The following is a 19,432-nucleotide window of genomic DNA, read 5'->3' as shown; positions in this document are numbered from 1 at the left end:
CTATTCAGTGTTTCATGCTACCCCAGCTGCTGCTCTCACACAGAACCCTGCTTGTCGCAACTGTTTCCTGGCAGTGATATAACCCTTCCACTCAGCAGACAGAGAAAATTGCAAGGACAGAGATGGCTACAACCACTTTGACACTCCTGCAGGTTTAACCCTCAAAGAGAAAATTTCCAAAGGTCTCTGACTACTGTAGAGTCCACTTTCCGTTACTTACTATACGAGAACATCTATCTAAACTTTCCTTCTGATCTTGCTTAGAACCCCCAGTTTCATTTGCTTTTCTGATGCAGAGTTCTTATTTCAAATCATTATTTCTGTTTCTCATGCCATATTCCTCTTGTGTGTTAATCATGACTGCATACTTACTTGTTCTCCGTTTAACCTCTGAAGCACTTGTACCTCTCTTCCTTCCATTTTATAAATGATAACTTGGCCAGTGTGATTGTATCGTGGCTGTCCTGCCATGTACAGTACGCCTCCAGGTGTCAAGGCTGAATTCACAGTATATCCTAGGAAGCAGAAAAGTAGTCAAGATGCAGTACACACACAACGCACCAGAAATGCTTGCTGTGATTCAGAGTCTTTTTAAGGTTTATTCTACAACTAGATGTTTAGCCCTGCTTATGCTAGAGAATAATAGCAGAGTTAATTAAAAAGGTTGGATGTGTATTTGCCTACAGTCTCAGAGTCATGATCAGCACACTGTTATTAAACCTGTTCATAGGCTAGTGAGTCATGTTCACTGCTATTCTCACAGTGTGTGATATGACAGTACTGATGAAATAACTCATGGATAGCTGGTTGAAATGCTGCTTTGAAAGAACAGTTGTCATCACCAAACTGATGGAGTCTTCCAAATGTGATTCTGGGGGCATTTTGGACATTAACAAAATGTTTAACATTAACAAAAATTTAACAACTTAGGAGAAGGAAGACTTAAGAAATTTGCAGATGAATCCAAACTGTGGCAGGGTTGCAAGTATTATGAAGGATAGGCTCTAAATTTCAAGCGACTTTACCAAATTTGAGATATTAAAAAAAATAGCTAAAGGCATTCTGCAAAGAAGACATACAATGTACTTAGGGAAAAAAAATAAATTATTCTAATGTTGATTCTTTATCAGTGGAAATGTGGCTTCAATGAGATAACAGAGCAAACAGAACCATGAGGTGTAGAAAGCAAGACCTAGAGGAAAGACCAAGGCCACTGATGCTTTTTAGTAGAAAAGGCTGAGAGGAAAACAACTGCCTGCCACTATGTAAAAGATTATTATAACAAAGATAGTGGTAAACTGTTGTTCTTGTTCACTGAGTGATAGAAATCAGCTTAATTTTAAGCAAAGATTTAGACTTAATATTGTATAAAACTTTTTAACACTCAGGCATAGAAAAACTTGAGAATACTACTAGAGGAATCTATGAAATCTTCTCTGAACAGATTAGACATCTCTATTTGGGAAAATCTAGATATACGTCGGGCTGTAATTGTTTGGACTAGTTTTTTTTGATTGTAGAAATAGCAATTTAAAAAAAAAAAGAACAAGAAAATCGTACAGTAGATATGTCCATACAACATAAATTTTTCCAGGCTTCTAGAATGTAAGATAATATTCTGAAAGATACTCTTTGTGAATGAGATTTGAGAGAGCTCTTGTAGCATTTGTCAAAAAGCTTGTAAGATGGGCTATTTCTCTTACCTAGGTAGGCTGCAAGGGGTTCATTTTTTTCTGAAAGCCTGTCACGAAAGGTGTCATTAGTTGGCATTGAAATACCACTGTCCTTCACCATGAGCACTGTGCCGTTCCAGTCATACGCTCCAACTGCTCCAAGCATGATCCAGTCCTTATGCAGAGAAAAACAAAAAGCTTGTTCTCTGTGTGAATCACCTTTAGACATACATTGATCATGATGCTCCCATTTGAGTAATGCTTCATGTACACATATATATTTAGCCCTGCTTTTGCTACTATAGTATGGCCTTTGCAACCACAGTATGTTTCCCACTTCTTGTTAAAAATGCACCCAACTTTAAAAAAAAAAAAAAGGCTCCTGTATATTGTGCAAGAGCCTTTTGTCAATGAGAAGCTGTTTCCTGACCTTTCTTGCCCAAAGGCATGAATGTAGCCTTTTAGATAAGACAGACATCTGAGACCTTTAGTCTGTCAATGTACCAAGGACTGAAGACTCACTTCTGAAGTGAGGTTCTGATGATAGCAGGTCGGTTGTTCATGAACTTTAAGAACTTGCTCTACCAAATAAATAACCTTATATATAATCCTCGTGCTCCATATCAGGATAATACTTGTTTGGTATGATATAACATCTGATGAATGATGTGCAATGTAATGCAGAGAGTAAAAACTAATGGAGAGTACTTCTGCAATAAAGTATTTATGTTCAATCATATTGAAGGTATTTCATTCTCTTTTTTACCAGTGATATGTGGAGCTACATACAAAGCCATGTTGAAGGTTTTCCTATGCATGTCAATTTGTCTTGGATTGATTGGTGTTTGTTTGATTCAGTTACTCCCCTACTGTGTTCTTTTCCACTGTCACTACTTTTTTGTATCTTTAAAGCTTAACTCTTCCCAGTTCTTTTGAACTCATGTTAAATTTTTACTCGTGTACACCTATCAGATCATCACAATGGATATGTTTTGACTTTTCAAGAATAAATAAAATACATAGGGAGTGATTTTCTGCTAATAATTTTTTTGGAGGGGATTTTTGCATCCCAGTTTAATAAATATTTACCCCCTGAGAACTGAGGTATTCAATGTGTTACCCGAACTAAGAATATGTTGTGTTACTAATAATGCAGATCATATCCCTGACAGAAATATCCTTTTCATATATCTTCTATCTCAATTTCAACAATACAATGCAGTATCAGTTTATACATTAATATTTAGAGATAACAGTATTATAGTTCATTGAATTATAGAACCACTTGGGTTGGAAGTGACCTTTAAACATCATCTAGTCCAATGACCCTTCCATGGGCAGTGATGTCTTCCACTAGATCAGGTTGGTCAAAGTTCTCTCCAACCTGTCTTTGAATGCTTCCAGCAGTAGAGCACCCATCCCTTCTCTGGGCCACCCCTTCCAATGTCTCACCACCCTCATAGTAAAAAATTCCTTCCTTATATCCAATCTAAATCTACTGTCTTTCAATTTAAAAATGTTGACCCTTGTCCAGTCACCACAGGCCCTGGTAGAAAGTCTTTCTCTGTCTTTCTTAATATACTACAGACTACTGTCCTGATAGAATGTGCTATAGGAACATTAAATTTTGAGTTCATGTGAAGAAGGTACTTATTCTCTTAAGCTTTTATTGTTTATAATCATTCTTTACATACATTTTTACAAAAAAATAACTGGATTACAGGAAACGTCCAACAACAAACAGGACTATACAAGAATTCTGAAATACTGATTCCAAATTCATGCCATCACCCCAAAAAATTTACTTTGTAAAAGAAATTCCATTTTCAAACAGTTTGTTTACCTGAGAATAATGAGCACTGAAGCCAGCTTGAGACATTTCCATTTCAAATGAGGCTGCCTGCTGGTCTGTTGTTGCTAATAAATAGAAAAAATTAAGTTTCAAAATTAAGTTTCAATCAGAAAAGGTATCTGAATAGTAAAATGAAAATGTTCATATGATGGTAAAGGATAACATAATTAACTAGAATATTCAGTGAATATAGTTTGTTACAGATTTTTATAATACAGAAATTAAGATCTGTGTTAAATGCTACCATTAAGTATGAGAGTTTCCATTTTAAGATCATGTCTCAGAACTTGTCCAAGACATATTTCTGGGCTAAAACTGACCAGATTTGAACTCAGGCTGATAGTAAATATGTTTGGAATGTTTGATTAATATGGTTAAGCCATTTTCCACTTGAGCTAAGTGAACAATAAAACACCAGCCATGTAACCCTGGCCTTGTATTCAACCAACTAAAAATTCGTAGGCGGCTGGTAGAACTTTAAATGAAAAACACTTGATGTTTGTATGAACCTTTGCAAAAAACAACATAGGAAAATCTCAGCTGTCCAAGATTCATAAGCCTCAGGGAAGGGCTTGGGAACTCTAATCCTGCCCAGAAAGATACGTGAAAATCTTCCTGATTTTCTTAAGTAACTGAATAAAAAAGGTATCTGCTGATGTAGTACTTGTTTCAGTATCTTTTCAGGAAGTCAAATGCTAGTTATTGTACTCTGATGGGTTTCTTTGGTCCCAGGTACACCTGAAATATGATCAGAAAAGAGAAAGGTCTTCCTCTTCCTCTACTTAAAAACAATACTCATAGAATCGTTAGGGTTGGAAGGGACCTTTAAAGGCCATCTAGTCCAACTCCCCTGCAAGGTGCAGGGACATCTCCAACCAGATCAGGTTGCTCAGAGCCCTGTCCAACCTGGCCTTGGATGTTTCCAGGGATGGGGCATCCACCACCTCTCTGGGCAACCTGCTCCAGTGCTTCACCTCCCTCATTGTAAAAAATTTACAACTTACTCAAGGACTATTTTGCCACCTTAAGCACTACAAGAAAGGTTACTATATTCTGCATGTTGATTCCTCCTTGAGAGCAAGACATGTGAACGGGCAGCAGAGGGGAACTATGAAATCTGCTCTGACACTAGGCCAGAGAACAGAATTCACAATTTGCTACCAGCTGAGTGCTGAGGCAAACTGTGAATGAAACTGAGGCACAGCAGGCCATGGCTGCATGAATTTCAGGCATCTGGATTATTAAATAATACTGAACTTTTGATACTCCATAACTAAACCACAGAAATTGCTCTGGGACATGATGTCTTTGCTAATTGTTGGGATTTATGGTCAGTCGTAGGAAGGAGACATGATCTCAAATACAAAATGTTTGACACAGACATAGACCATAATGTTTCACAAGATGTAGCTGCTTTGCTAAGTCTGAAAAAATTATGGTCCTTTTTAAGCATAAAAATCTTAAGTTGCGCATTTACTGATAAACAATGTTTTCATGCAGTAAAGGATGCTCCTTAATGAGCTGAGAAAGACTGGACTCTCACAGTCTGAGGCAGAGGACAATGACAGTACTGTTGGTGTGTGCAGCTCTGAATGCTGCTTAGATAACAGCTCCCAGTACGACTTTCCATTGAGTTTCAAACTGCCAAGCATCCTACAAAGGGTATTTTGTGAAAAAACATTTGTGCCTGCCTACAGGCTGGATAAAACATAAAATCGCTGTTAAAACCAGAAGTCCATGCCATGAGACACACAGGCATATGAAAAAGATTATGTGTAAAAATCCACTGACTGTCAAGTGTGGGTTTTTGTTGGATTTGATTTTCCAACTCTCTCTCAATTTTCCTTTGCATTTTTTTAAAAGGCCAAAACCAAAAAGAAAACAAGAAATTAAAGAAAAAAATCAAATGTAGTATTATACTACCAGGAGGCTACTTAGATTGAGAATTTAAACATTCAGATGCAGAATTTCAAGAAACAAAGTTCCCCTGACCTCTATATTATGCACAGAAGTTAATTCAGCTACAGTGTATAGGGTTATTAATCTTTTCTACATTGCACACATCCAGTAAACTAGATTGTCGCCAGAAAGCTAGGTGGGACAGAATTAATCTGCATTTCTTCCCTGCCACAATAATGCATCCATGGATACAGCTGCAAATGTAGAACAGTTCCTGAAACACTTTGGGAAAGACAGGAAATCATGCCTGAAGAATCCACAGAAACTGATTCAGTCAGCATCTTCTAGTTTCAGCCTTACCAACCCATTGGAACAACTCAGCATTGCTATGTTTTGACATAAAGCTAAGATCTCATTTCCACTTTCCATTCTGATTTTCCTTGCAGCCAGATTATGTGATTTCTTGGACTTTCACAGGTGGAGGAGGCAATGTTTCTTATTTCATATCACAGGTCTCTTACACAGACAGAACTCTTAGCACAGACTCTGAGATCCTACTGGAAATCTGAAAATCAAGAAACCTTTTGGGAGTGGTGAAATTACCTAGCTCATCTCTTACACTGTGGAGGAAAAGAATTTTCCAGATATTTTGTTTCAAATATGTATTCTTTGTAATGGAGCCAAGTCTATATAAAATAAAAATTGAAAATAAGGCAAATATATCAAGGCACAAGTATCCTAACAGTTTATAATACGTTTATGTTAAATTAAAAGTAATAATATCCAAGAAGTAAATATTTGTTACTGCACTTTTTGCAGAAAATTAAAACTGAAGAAGTAGTACTGCAGAACTACTGCAAGAAATACTGCAGAATGTGTTGGCTCTTAAAGAGGTACAATATGCTTAAAGTACCAAAATACTAGAGGATATGATGACAAGGATTAGTCATCTCAAGAGCTGACTATCACATAAACAAATGACTTTTCTCAATTTAATCTGTTAGTTTCACCACCATCAACATAACTACATTTGTTTTGATATTTTATTCAGCTACAGAACTTGTTTAATGTTCAAATGTTTTGTAATTTTTTTTCTTATTATTAGAGGAATGAATTACTAAAGTCAATGGTTGGGTTAGAGCTCATGATATAAAGCATTCCCCATCAGCAGGGAATACAAGCCAGCACAATTTACTCCACTATTTGGAGGCTAGGGTTTCGTGTGACAGACAGGCACTACCTCATGGCTACTGATTGCTGAAAGGGACAAGGTAGAGTGTGACAAAGTGAGATTGTTCCTTCCAGTGGCATCTGGTTGTTCAAAGTGTTAAGCTGTGGCATGAAACCTTGAATTTGAGTGCACAAATGTCCAGAAACTCAGTCAGGTTAGGTCTTAAATCCTTTGTCTGTTGTAATGACTAGCAGTTGATTAACTTTTTCATTCTATATCCATTATATTTAATAAGTTTAACTAACAGATATAATTCTACTAATGGAAGACAATGATTTTTCTCACTTTTCTAGAAATACAAAGCACAAATTGAAGACTAAGTTTTCAATGTCTGCTTGAACAACTATTTTTCCACTGAAACTATATTCTTCCCAGTAAACAGGGACTTAACTAAAGAGCCCATTATTCAATGAGCTTTGAAGTACTCAATGAGCTTAAGGATGTTAAACTTTGGGGTTTATAGAGATTAAATTATCCTCAAATTAATTTGTTTCAAAAATGAGGAAACAAAATCTACCAGAAAGTAAAAACATAAGAACATAAAAATTGAAAAAAATATTTAGTAATAATGAGTTGAAAATAGTAATATTTGATCAAGCTAAATGGTATACTAAAAAAGTCCGTAAGTATGTCTGAGGAATATAGCTCCAATTTAAAAAAAAAATACTCTGTTACATTTGTATTATTTCTTGACATTCAAGTCAAGATTATCTTTTATTCCAGCTGGAAACTACACTATTCCAGCTACTTGGAAAGTTGAGATGTTGAAAAAAGTAAGTCCAAATAGATGGATGTTTTCTTTGTATGACACAAATCTCTTCAGAGTTGGCTAGTATAATTTCTAACTAATAAACCCAGTATTGTGTTACCACTAGTGTACTTGAAACAAACAGATTTGGGCAGGATTGCCTAATCTGGATGGAGAATGTAAGCAGACATTAGGAGAAAATGACTTTGCTGTGCTAAAATCTGAATATCATGAACATTTCCAAAGGAAAAATTTATCTTGTCAACTCTATACACCAAGTCCATGTTAACTTGTACAGTAAAGTAACATGTTGTAAATAATAACTAACTAAAAAGAGAATGTGTAGGCAAACAAACACATGATCATGGGGTAATCAGGATATGGTCTGACAATGCTTTTTACCTAAGGAAAGACAACTTCACATTTTCCCTGCTAAAACAGTAATGGTTACCTACGCTTTCAGCTATTGACTCCATAGGCTCTAACCCTTCTTCTGAATATATTTCACTTCATTATCTATGTTTTTGATGCCTATTGTAAAATATTTTTATGACCAGCATGAAAAAAGCCCTGTAGAATATATTCTACAGAGCACAATACATTGCAAATGAAGATAAAAGCAGGTGGTCTTCTATTTGCCTTGGTTGTAATGCACACATGAAGTGAAATTTTAAATAATGTCATACCTTCTAGGGCAAATATTCTCTCTCCAAGTGCTTCAACAATGGTTAAAAGAGCTAATTCATCTGAGACATTGAAGAAATGCTTTTCAGTAGGCTTACTGGCAATTGATTTTATTTCCTCTACAAATTTCTCAGTACTTAAATTTCCTCTGCTGTAGCTGCCAAGAATCTGAAGAGAATTAAAACAAACGAAGTCAAAGATACATTTAATAATCTGTTTTAAAAGATATGTTTGAGGCAGGTTGTCAGAGAACATTGGGAAATCATATCTAACCTTAATTTGTTCTGTTAAAACCTCCCTCAAATAGATTTGAAACCATTGCTTTCCAATGAGAACACAACTCTACGAGGGGTCTGTTGTTTTCCCGAAAATATCAACAATAGCAAATAAAGCAACTGTATGATGTAATGTCTACTATCCTCAACTGTCCTTTTTCCCCCTTCTTCACAAGATTCTAATGATTTATTGTATGATTCTCTGATTTGTTGAAGTAGGCCTTAATTTAGGAAAATATCAACACAGCAATACACAATTGCATAGGCTTCTGCACAGGCACTAGCAGTTCTCATCGTAACATGGTATATGAGCAGTTAATGACATGCTAATTAGGCATAGGATAATTCTTTTTTTGTGTGTGCAGATTTGCCCTGTAAATACATATAACACCACCACCTGCACTCAGTGTTAATAATTCCATCACAGTACAAGACTTTAGATTTGGTCTGCAGTTATAACATCACTGCTGTAAAAACTCAGAATGCCTTAGAACAAAACAACTCACTTCTCCAATGCTTAGATCAGCAAGTATTTTTCATAGGAAAAAAAAAAGTTTTCTATACACTTAACCTGCTTTGAGAGGGAAATAAAAAACAAACTCGCATGTTATAGCATTCCTGGCCTCTAGAACAACTCAAATTTGGTTCCAGATAGAATTTTTATTGCTAAAAATTATAACAGCTTCAAGGATTACTTTTTCTTTAATGAAGACTACTTCCTTTACAAAGGAAACTACTGAAAATTCATATGCCACAGGATTCAACTTTTGGTTTTTGTCTTTCTCTAAGCTAAAGACAACACCTTTATTGAAATTGTGTGATTCCATACCACCCACTGTACCAGAACAGAGATAGGAACAAAGAAGCAACAATCCAATATACCATCAAAAATAATGAGAGAAAATGCATGATCTGAGTATAGAATACACAAATACAGTGTAGGGTTCACACTAAACCTATCATTAATGTTTCCATATTTCTCAATATGGGTTAACCTCCATCATGTTCATCCTTTCATTCAGCTATTCAGTTTGCTCAACATAAAAACTGACAACTTTAGAATGCCAGCATGCAGAATACCCATAATAAACTTGGGGTTTTTTGATGGTTTACATTTGCTTTTTTGTTGTTTTTTAAAGTAGGTAGTGTATCTATAGAATTTATCAGAAGATTTGAACTAATCCACTCCATTCAATAATGCTTTTAACAAAAAAAAGGATTTGATTTTATACTGCCCGTCAAACTCCTTTTTATTTCTCCTTTTTCTCCACATGCACACACATCTGTCATCACTAGGAAGACAGATAGATTGCTCTTTCTTACGTGCTATAAAATCAGAAAGCAAATTTTAAATGTTTTTTTCAGCTTCTTTCTTTTTTTTCTCTCTGAAATTATTATATTTCCATAAAGATTCTGTGAAATGAATGTTTTAAACAGAAATTACATTTGGAAGATGAAACATGCTTTTAAGATTCTGAATTTTCCCATTAAATTTCACTTACAGCAATAGCAAATCTCTGGATGTTTTCATCTTCACAATTATCAATCACTTCTTTTAATCTGTAGTTGTCATGTGATTCCCCATCAGTCACAATAACCATTACTTTTTGTACTCCTCTTCGTGCGCCACGAGCCTCAGTAAAAGCCTCTGTCCTAAAGGGAGCATAAAGCGTTTGCAGAAAGGCAATGTCAGCATTTAGCACATGCATCATATTTGCATAGTCAATCAAAAACTAAAAGACTTTATATTAACTAATAAGCAGTAAAAAGGAGATTAATATTAACCATGAACAAATAGAAACAACAATTGAAACTTACATGACAGTTCACAGCCAAAGAGTTTCACAGGCTTTTGTTCATTATTCATTTCTTTGAGAGCAACAGCAGAAAATACAATGCTGCAATACAATATTTCCTGTCTCCAAAGAAACTTCTAGCACCTTAAAACAGCTTTTGGCAGCTTAAAAAAAACCCAACCAACATCTCCTCATCCCAAAACCCAAGTACCAAAACCCCACCTATTTCCACCCTACGGTAGCACTTCAAGTGGTCGAAGTATTCAGCTACCACCACAACTCTGCACATCTACAGCAAAACTGGGTGTTGGGGATGTGGCAGAAATAGGTTGCAGGTGAGTGGAGACATGTGGGGATGACTGGTTGAATTCTAATGCTGCAGATGGGCAAAGGGGCATTGAGGTTTTGGGCAGCTGCTCACCCGGATTCTGAAGGGGACCAGAAAAGGCGAGCTTGGATTAGGGCTTTGGAGGAGAAGGAATGAAACCGGGCTTCCTCTTTTTAGGAAAAAATACTGCATAACTGTAAGACTGGCCACATGAGTGAAAGCTAAGATCAACGGCTGATGATGGCCAAAAGTGGATGGATAGGAAGACTGCAAGAATAAAGAAGCTTTTGCTAACAGTTTCTGTGTATACAAGCCTGCAACAGTTTGTGGTACATAAGGACTTTCTGAAACACATGTGGTTTCCAAGTGTTTGGCAATTCTCAACTGCTTCTGCATTCATGAACTTGTTCAGACTCCCTGAAGCTTTTACTTATATCTAAGGAAAACATTACTGGTAAATATGTAAGAATTTCTTTGGATTTGAGACATCATATCAACAAAATTTTGGTGAGATAACCAGATAGTTCATAAGAAAGATGCTGCATATTTCACTAAATGGTTTTTTGGAAAGGACGAATGCAATCTTTTGTGGGATGAAGTCATGCTGTCATGCTGGGGAAAAAAAAAAAAAAGTAGAAAAGAAAAAAGATACCAGGACAACATAGTATGGTTTGAAAGTGTCTGAGAGATTTTGCATTTACTGTCTGTTACACAAAAGTCAGATTTCATTTTTCTCATAAAGGAAACATTTCTAAATAATGCTATTGCTACAACAGATCTTTAACCTCCCAATGACCCAGAAGCTTCAAAGACTTTGGATAGAAAATTTCCAGGCTTTCTGACAAGTGTGAGCTCAAACTCTGTAATAATCTTAACTTCAGAATGAAGAAAAATTAACATTAAAAAGTTCTATTTTTTTTTCTGTTTCCTCTGAAAAATTCAATTTCCTCCATCCCTTTACATACACAGTTCTTAACCTGCTCTGTGTGGACATCAAAGATTGTCAGTCCTTTGCTTAGGACTACAACCTTGCTCCATATCTCTTCTCTTTCCCTATTTCCTCCATTTAAGAGTCAGCTGCCTTTTCAGGGTGCCATACAGAACTGGTCTAGATGCTGGAGTCTGCTTATCTACTCTCCTAAATTATGTTTGGTTAGCTAAAATGAAGTCAGGTGTCAGACACATCGTATTTTTAATTTACAAAATCAGAACCATCACTGTATCTCTCTCTGTTTCTACCATATGCAGGACAACATTTTGTGAACATACCTTGCTGTATCTATTCCTAGGGCTGTCATAGTTTGCGTGCCACCTCGCTGGCGTATTTGTGTGGCTGCAGCCATCACATCTTCTGTTGTTGAGTATGTATTGAGGGAAAATTCATGGACTACAGTCTTTCCATACTGAACAATTCCAACCTGAAACACACAGTACATGTTAAAAATCAACTATCCTTGAAGAAAGCATCTGTGTCTCCTGCAATGGAGTAAATGCCCATCTGTACCTACAGCCAGTATGAAGCACCTATAAGCATTTGAGCATGACTGGCTAGAGGACAATCTCATGAAACCTTTTGAAGTTTCTAAATTGCTTTTACTAAAAATAGGAAAAAAGCCAAAAGCAGGCTCAGCTCCTTGCTTTTCCTGACTTTGGTGGTCTGTGCCACTGCTTTGCTCTCCTCTAGGCCAAGGCAGACCAGTGCCCTAACCACCAGTCACAACTTCTCACAGTACTTTTCCTTACAGCATTTGAGGCAATGGTTCATTCACAACTCTCTTCATTCCATCCAAATACAATATTCCTACATCTGATAGTTTATTTACCCTAACCTAGCCTAGAAACAGCACTGCAATGACAAATTTAGGCCCTCAGGGTAAGAGGAAGACCCAAGTATCCTTCTGTTGATGAAGACAGCAGGGCAGTCCAGGACACGGCTGTTCTCCCAGATGGAGGTAAGCCAAAGAAAGACACTTGACAAATGCCAGATGGGACAATATGAATAAAATGGTGGCTTCTGGAATGGAGGAGGATGATGGAAAGACTCTAGATAATACTTTATATAAAAGATCAATGCATGGGATTGGAACCCAATCACAAATGTCTGAAGGAACCTGCTGCAAAAACAAGTGTGAAATAAAAAGATGAACAATATTCTTAAATATGAATCAATTTCTCTCGTTCACCTCTGTCAGTTTTAATGCTCTGGCAGGTTCCTGACAGCTTTTACTGGGAAGATTCCACACAATGTTCCATTAGCATATTTCAATTTTATGTTACACATAGCAATTTATAGGTGTTATTTAGGATAATGCAGTATTACATGGCATATTTATGTCTCACTCATCTATTATTAAAAGCACTATAGCATTTAGGAACTGAAGATCAATAAGACCTCTGGGATGTTTATGCCATCATATTATTTTAGAAGTGGCTTACTATGTACTTTGCAATTGCTTTATAGGTGGTTTTTGAGGTACTTTCATAGCCTCTCAGATTCTGCACAATGTCTGTTTGCTTGTAGTAGAAGGTTTAGAGTTCAATAAATATTTGACACTAAACATTAATATCACAATCGTTATGAAAAGCTAGCTACATACAATGATGGGACTACAATTATAATGGCATGTGGTAGCAAAATCTATCCCATTTAATTTCTCTATCCTTTTGAAAATACAATCAAATCTGGAAAAAAACAATGCGAGTTCAAAGCTACAAGTTGCTTCTTTTTAAGATATTTTAATTCTCTCCTGGAGGCACACCATCCTCCACCTGCAGCCGAGCATCCAGCGGCTGCATGTTCTCACGGGCAGCAGCCTATTAATCCTGCACAGTGTTTACACAATAGGCTGGGGCACACACTGTATAACAGCTCAGAGCACTCATGTGGCACTGGCTAAACCCCAAACTGAAGATGAAATTTTTAACCCATTCCCTCCAAGGCAACTATCTTGTAGCACGTATCTAAGGTGACATACAGCATAATCTTAACAGGATGCAGCTAGTCATTTAAAAAATGGACATTAACTGGTGATAAATAAGAGGTTTTCATCATGTTTGGTCTTTTGGAGCAGCAGGAGTGCCTCAAGTATTCCAGGACCATGCACAAGTGTAGCCAGAGACTATTGTACGCCAGGGAGCCCACCACTGTGAATTCGCGGGCTCCTTATCTGCAGCTTTGAGGATTCTATTTGTACCAAGGATTAAATCAATTATCGACTGCTGCCAGGGTGAAAAGTATCTGTCTGTCTTTAATGATTCTGGAGACCCATGTTGGTGTTGTCGTCTTCCTGAAAAAGATTACAGGCTGACATTGAGTTGTATCATTTCCTATTTGAAAGGAAACATTGTCCATGATCATAGCAAGTAAACATTTTGAGCATTTCCTTCTCAGGAAGTGAATGGGAAGAACATCTGAGTCTGGAAAACTGCACTGTGTTACATAGCTGGTAAATCAGGAAGGAAGGGGGGCATGTGCTTATCTTATGGGATACAATTGTTCTGTGGGACCCTTCCTTAGTGCTAGCTTTGAAAAGACTGATCATTATGTTCTGTATATTTCATGGCAAAGATGAGCCGTTCCTCAAAAAAGGGTAACAAAAAACTTCCAGTCTCCAGTCTCCTACAGGATCATAGAATCAAGTCCACCTTGTAAAATTAGAATTAGAAGGTTTGAGGTTTTGCAGCTTTTTAATCTAACGGAAAACTAAAAATGACACATCTATGTGATGCACATGTGCCTTTACGGGACGTAAAGCTGTTCAAACTCTGTAACTTCAGCAAGGCTCTAAGAATGATTCTTACAGGCGTTGTATGTTTTGATTTGCTTGTTTAATTGAAATCTGGAAAATGCAGTACTAATACACAGAAGGACATAATTCTGCTCTATTCCAGAAAACATAATATTTTTCCCAGCATTACAGACCATAATCTATTGAACATCTTTTTAATTCCTAAGTTTATGTTCCCTTCCCTAGCATTCCATGGCTTTTAAAATACACAAGGGAATAATTCTTTAATTGTCCCCAGTTCCTGTGAAAAAATGTTGTATGAGAGAACAGGCAAGTGAAGGACTGTTTTACTTTGGGACAAAACGTTTATGAGGCAATTATTTATTGTTGTTCTAGAAGTTAATATAGCCCCTTATTTGGAAAGTACATTCTGGCTTTCCCAATAAATTATTAAGCTAATCTATTTGGTAAAAAACAACAGCAACACAACCAAAATGAAAGGAAAACCATACAGTACATGGAGATGATATGCTAGGATTTTCACTACTGGGATGTGGAGGAAAATCAGAAATATTTTTGGTTGTACTTAAATCGTATTTAACGTAATAGAAAAGCAGAGATGCCTTACGAAGTACTAATGGATAATACATTTTATCATATAAACAGCTTGCTAAAGATACATGAATCAAAGCAAAATTGAATTAATTCTACTACATTTTGCTTGCTCCCAGGTACTCAGACAGAAATTACTTGTAAACTAATGCAAAAGTCTTTCTTCGACTTGAATCTTTTCAATACCTCTTTAATACACTTCTGTTCTTTTGGAGATAAAACTGATAATAAGATATGACATGGCATGACCTGTTAGTCCACTGACGCAGTCCCTTCAGAGATACAATAAGGTACAGGCCAAATACCTATAACTGCCTATGTTAAATATTAATGGAGAAATAAAGCCTGTCTGAAAATTTCTGAAGATCATTGCAACATAGCTTTAAAGCTAAAATTGAACATATCAAAGTATTCTGGGTTATCTTTTGATATTCTGCTACCAAAGAAGGTTGCATATATTTAAAAGATTAAAAAACACATCCTCATATTAAAAAGATAATTATCTCTACAAAAGTTAAATAAAGAGGAAAAACCTATCTTGCTTTGCAGTTACATAAAAATGTGGAATAAGGCTGGGAGAAATATTTTGCTCCTACTCGTACCATTTTTTCTCATTTCTTCTTCCTTTTCCACTTTTCTTTTTTTTTTTTTGTGCAAAACATTTGACACTGTCCCACACAACATTATTGTCTCAAAACTGGAGAAACATGCATTTCATGGATGGACCACTTGATCAATAAGGAATTGGCTGGATGGCTGCACTCAAAGAGCTATGGTCAATGGCTTGATGTCCAAGGTGATGAGTGGTGTTCCTCGGGGGTTGGTATTTGGACTGGCCCTGTTTAACAGCTTTGTGTGTGACGCGGACAGTGGGACAGAGTGAATCTTGCTGACAACACCAAGCTGTGTGGTGTGGTCGATATGCTGGAGGGAAGGGATGTCATCCAGAGGGACCTTGACAGGCTGGAGAGGTGGGCCCATGCCAACCTCATGAAGTTCAATGAGGCCAAGTGCAAGATCCTGCATATGGGTTGTGGCAATCCCAAGCACAAATACAGGCTGGGCAGAGAATGGATTGCAAGCAACCATGTGGAGAAGGACTTGGGGGATACTAGTGGACAAGAAGCACAACATGAGCCTGCAATGTATGCTTGGAGCCCAAAAGCCAACTGCATCCTGGGCTGCATCAAAAGGACCATGGCAAGCAGGTGGAGGGAGGTGATTCTCCCCCTCTACTCCGCTCTTGTGAGGCTCCACCTGGAGTACCATGTCCAGCTCTGGAGCTCCCAACATAAGAAGGGTGTGGACCTGTTGGAGCGAGTCCAGAGGAGGGCCAGGAAGATGATCAGAGGGCTGGAGCACCTCTCCTATGAGGACAGGCTGAGAGAGCTGGGGCTGTTCAGCCTGGAGAAGAGGAGGCTCCCAGGAGACCTTATAGCGGCCTTCCAGTGCCTAAAGGCAGCCTACAGGAAAGATGGGGAGAAACTCTTTAGCAGGGCCTGTTGTGATAGGACGAGAAATAATATTTTTAAACCAGAAGGAGCTAGATTCAGACTGGATATAAGGAAGAAATTTTTTTTTTATAATGAGGGTAGTGAAACACTGGAACAGGTTGCCCAGAGAGGTGGTGGATGCCCCATCCCTGGAAACATTCAAGGCCAGGTTGGATGAGGCTCTGAGCAACCTGATCTGGTTGGAGATGTCCCTGCACTTTGCAGGGGGGTTGGACGAGATTGCCTTTAAAGGTCCCTTCCAACCCAAACCATTCTATGATTCTATCATTCCTTTCCCTTTACTTCTTTTACCCCTAAGCTCAGGATATGCAGTTTAATCATCAGTATGGTGTTGTGGATTTTCTGGAGAATAAAAAGAGAAAGGGAAGGAAACACTTCAGAAAAAAATAGACTGTAAACTTTCGCTTTTTGTGTCTGAATCTTCTGGCTTTCACTTTCAAATTTGCCAAACATGGGACATTGAGGAATTTCTCTTCTGACATGCCACAAATCTCATGACCATTGTTCACGGAGTGGTTAAGTGGAAAAAAAAAAAATCTCACAAGACTCTAATCAAAACAAGGTTTTGAACAAGTCACACCCAAGCTGCTAAGGAGTTATTCTGTAATCACCTCATTCCTTTCCTGTGCAAAATGAAAACAATCAAAAGTCAGTGAAAGTCCACAAACTTCTACATTCTCAAAAATCTCCAGAAGATCAACATTTGAAAATCAACTTAAACAGGCAGAAAGTAAACAATTATCCCTTTATTTCCACTCTATGCTCCCAGAGAAGGGAGAAATAAGCCTGCGCTATTATTTCTCTTCTTCCTCATTCAATAGTCATTTAAACACAGTTTCTGAGAAAGGAGACAGAGTGGGTGGAGATGGTATTAACTTGTTACTACCTTTGGCTGAGCCAGGGTTCCCAAGCAAGGAGCTCAGTGGAGAGGAAAGGAATGGGATATCTTCTGAGGAGGGGGGGAAGGTAAGAAGCACTGAGAAAATTCCACATAGCTTTTGCTTTCCATTTCCAGTTTTTCAGCCTCTTTCCCCTTATCCTATTCTTATCTCCCTCTCAAATGTTTCTGCTTTTTAGCAACCAGATGCCAAAGCTGACGTTCTCAAGTGAATAAGTGTACATGTGAGATGAGGGGTAGCTGTGCCAAATAATGGGTAAAACGGATTTTGTAGGTGGAGATGGCAGACTGCTGGAGTGCAGGCCAGCAAGGACCTTTTGTGTGTGAGTCGAGCTGCACAGACGAGGCAGGATTCCAAAACCAAACATAACAGAGGTGTGGCAATGTAAAAATTTAGGAACTGCAGGGTGAGGGTGCAGCAGAGTTGATTTTCCTGTGTGCTGTTTCCATGAAGTCCTTTGGGCAGAAGGCAGTGATGATTTCCATGAAGCCATTGTGTTGTAGAGGGAAGTTCAGGTTTAAGTATTTTCCCAAGATGGCACATGTTTGAGTAAACACCAGCTTAAGAGACTTTATTTTATTTTCCTTTTTGTTAAATTTGACAAAGTGTTTTTCCTTCTTCCTCACAATATCTGGAAGAACAGTGTATTTAAAATAACAGGACATGATTGTAAAGTTGACAGTTTATAAGTAATAATTTTATCAGCCAGTGTCCAGTACAGCCAACAGGGGAATTGGGTGGTAACTCACAAACCCCAGTTAACTTGGAAAATGACAGGGGTACTCTCTGCAGACAGAGATATCCTTTACACCTTGTCACAGTCTCCTCTGTGAAAGCAGGAGCTGAACGTTAGGAGCTAACCTGAAGTAGCAAAACCTCTAAGTACTGGCCTGTGGCATGTCAAATATCATACAGGATCCCAGAAAATCCTTCATTTTGGGACAAGGGAAACGGAAAAGTGAAAGGAAGGCCTGGTTTCTTCTGTTGCTGTTAATAAAGCTTCCTGTGTTAAAACGTGTCCCGGCATCCACGTTTCCCCTTTCCCCAGAGTTCTGCTGGAATTGCTGTTTACATACTTTCTTCAGCAGACTGTGAAACATGTGTCAGATCCTCAGCTAGGGTAATTGGTTGTAGCTCCATTAATTCTGGTGGAACAGTGCTGATTTATAGCAGCTGGGAATTTGGCCCCCTCCTCTTATTATATAAATGCAGCTTCTGCCATTAATAACATTCAGCTTAACAGCCACTTGTTAATTATGATTTCTAATGTTTAAAAGCTGTATGCTCAATGCTCCACAGTACAAAATACTGAATGCTGGTCCAAAAACCTTCTAATCAAAGGCTGTCTGAACCTCGGATGTGCACCTCGGAGGAGCAGAAATGACCTTTGTGCTATGAAATACAAAAGAAGACAAGAAGTGGTTGCGGAGAGGAAGGAAGTGGGAAAGGACAATGTTCAAACGGCCTCACTCGATGCAATTAACTTTTATCTCTAGGTTAGAAGGCTGGTTTCTCCAGATTGCCTGAGCGGTGGTGGGGGGGGAGAGCCTCCCTGACATCACTACTTGGCGGCAGACACTGTCTTAGTTGTAGTTTCAGATATTTCATTTTAGTACACCATTGTTGTAAGTTCTTGTAATTGAAGAGCTCTATAGATGACACTGTCATCCCATTTCCTGTAAATTCTTCTTTTCCTCACAAATTAAAAAAAAAACCCATAAAATATCTACCATGTTACCTGTGTCTGCTGAGGACCTATATCCATGTTTTTCAGGAGGCTCTTTAGGAAGGCTGTGACACTGTCCCATGGATAAATGCTGTTGGACCCATCAAGGACTATAACAATGTCCAACTGGGTTTTACACTCTGCAATACAAATTGCGACATAAGAATTGATACTAACAAGTATCAAATATATCTCACAGCTCCAGTTACTTTTGTGATTAGTAAAAAATGCATATGCTTCTTCAGCAGGGCTGTAATGACATGTTTGACACTAACCGTCATTCATCAACTTTTGCATTGTATTTCAGATGGTTTGTGTTCCCGTTATCAGTAAGGCACTTTCTTGTAAGCAGAAATTTAAGAATGGGATTAGAAGATCACATAACTGGAGTATTTACTAATGACCCCCTACCTTCTTCAACGTCAACCTGTTCCACTTTGATTTTTTCAAAGGACCAGGTCTTTAAC

At 37.8% G+C, this 19,432-nt stretch overlaps 1 protein-coding gene across 1 annotated transcript in view; it reads right to left on the bottom strand.

Moving 5' to 3' along the window:
* The window catches only part of ITGA1 (integrin subunit alpha 1), a 79,685-nt gene that overhangs the window by 25,665 nt on the left and 34,588 nt on the right, over positions 1-19,432 (bottom strand). Inside the window, exons 6-12 of the mRNA XM_086769875.1 lie at positions 18,978-19,105; positions 11,756-11,904; positions 9,865-10,015; positions 8,090-8,255; positions 3,517-3,590; positions 1,704-1,848; positions 373-515 (exon numbers count right to left, since the gene is read on the bottom strand). Coding sequence (XP_086626001.1) covers positions 373-515; positions 1,704-1,848; positions 3,517-3,590; positions 8,090-8,255; positions 9,865-10,015; positions 11,756-11,904; positions 18,978-19,105 — 956 coding nt within the window. The remainder of the gene's footprint in view (positions 1-372; positions 516-1,703; positions 1,849-3,516; positions 3,591-8,089; positions 8,256-9,864; positions 10,016-11,755; positions 11,905-18,977; positions 19,106-19,432) is intronic.

Source organism: Chlamydotis macqueenii, chromosome Z (assembly GCF_036417535.1).
Source record: "Chlamydotis macqueenii isolate bChlMac1 chromosome Z, bChlMac1.mat, whole genome shotgun sequence".
NCBI classification, from domain to species: Eukaryota; Metazoa; Chordata; class Aves; order Otidiformes; family Otididae; genus Chlamydotis; species Chlamydotis macqueenii.
Note: the sequence above shows the minus strand (reverse complement) of the source record. Positions and strands in the feature narration are given on the sequence as shown.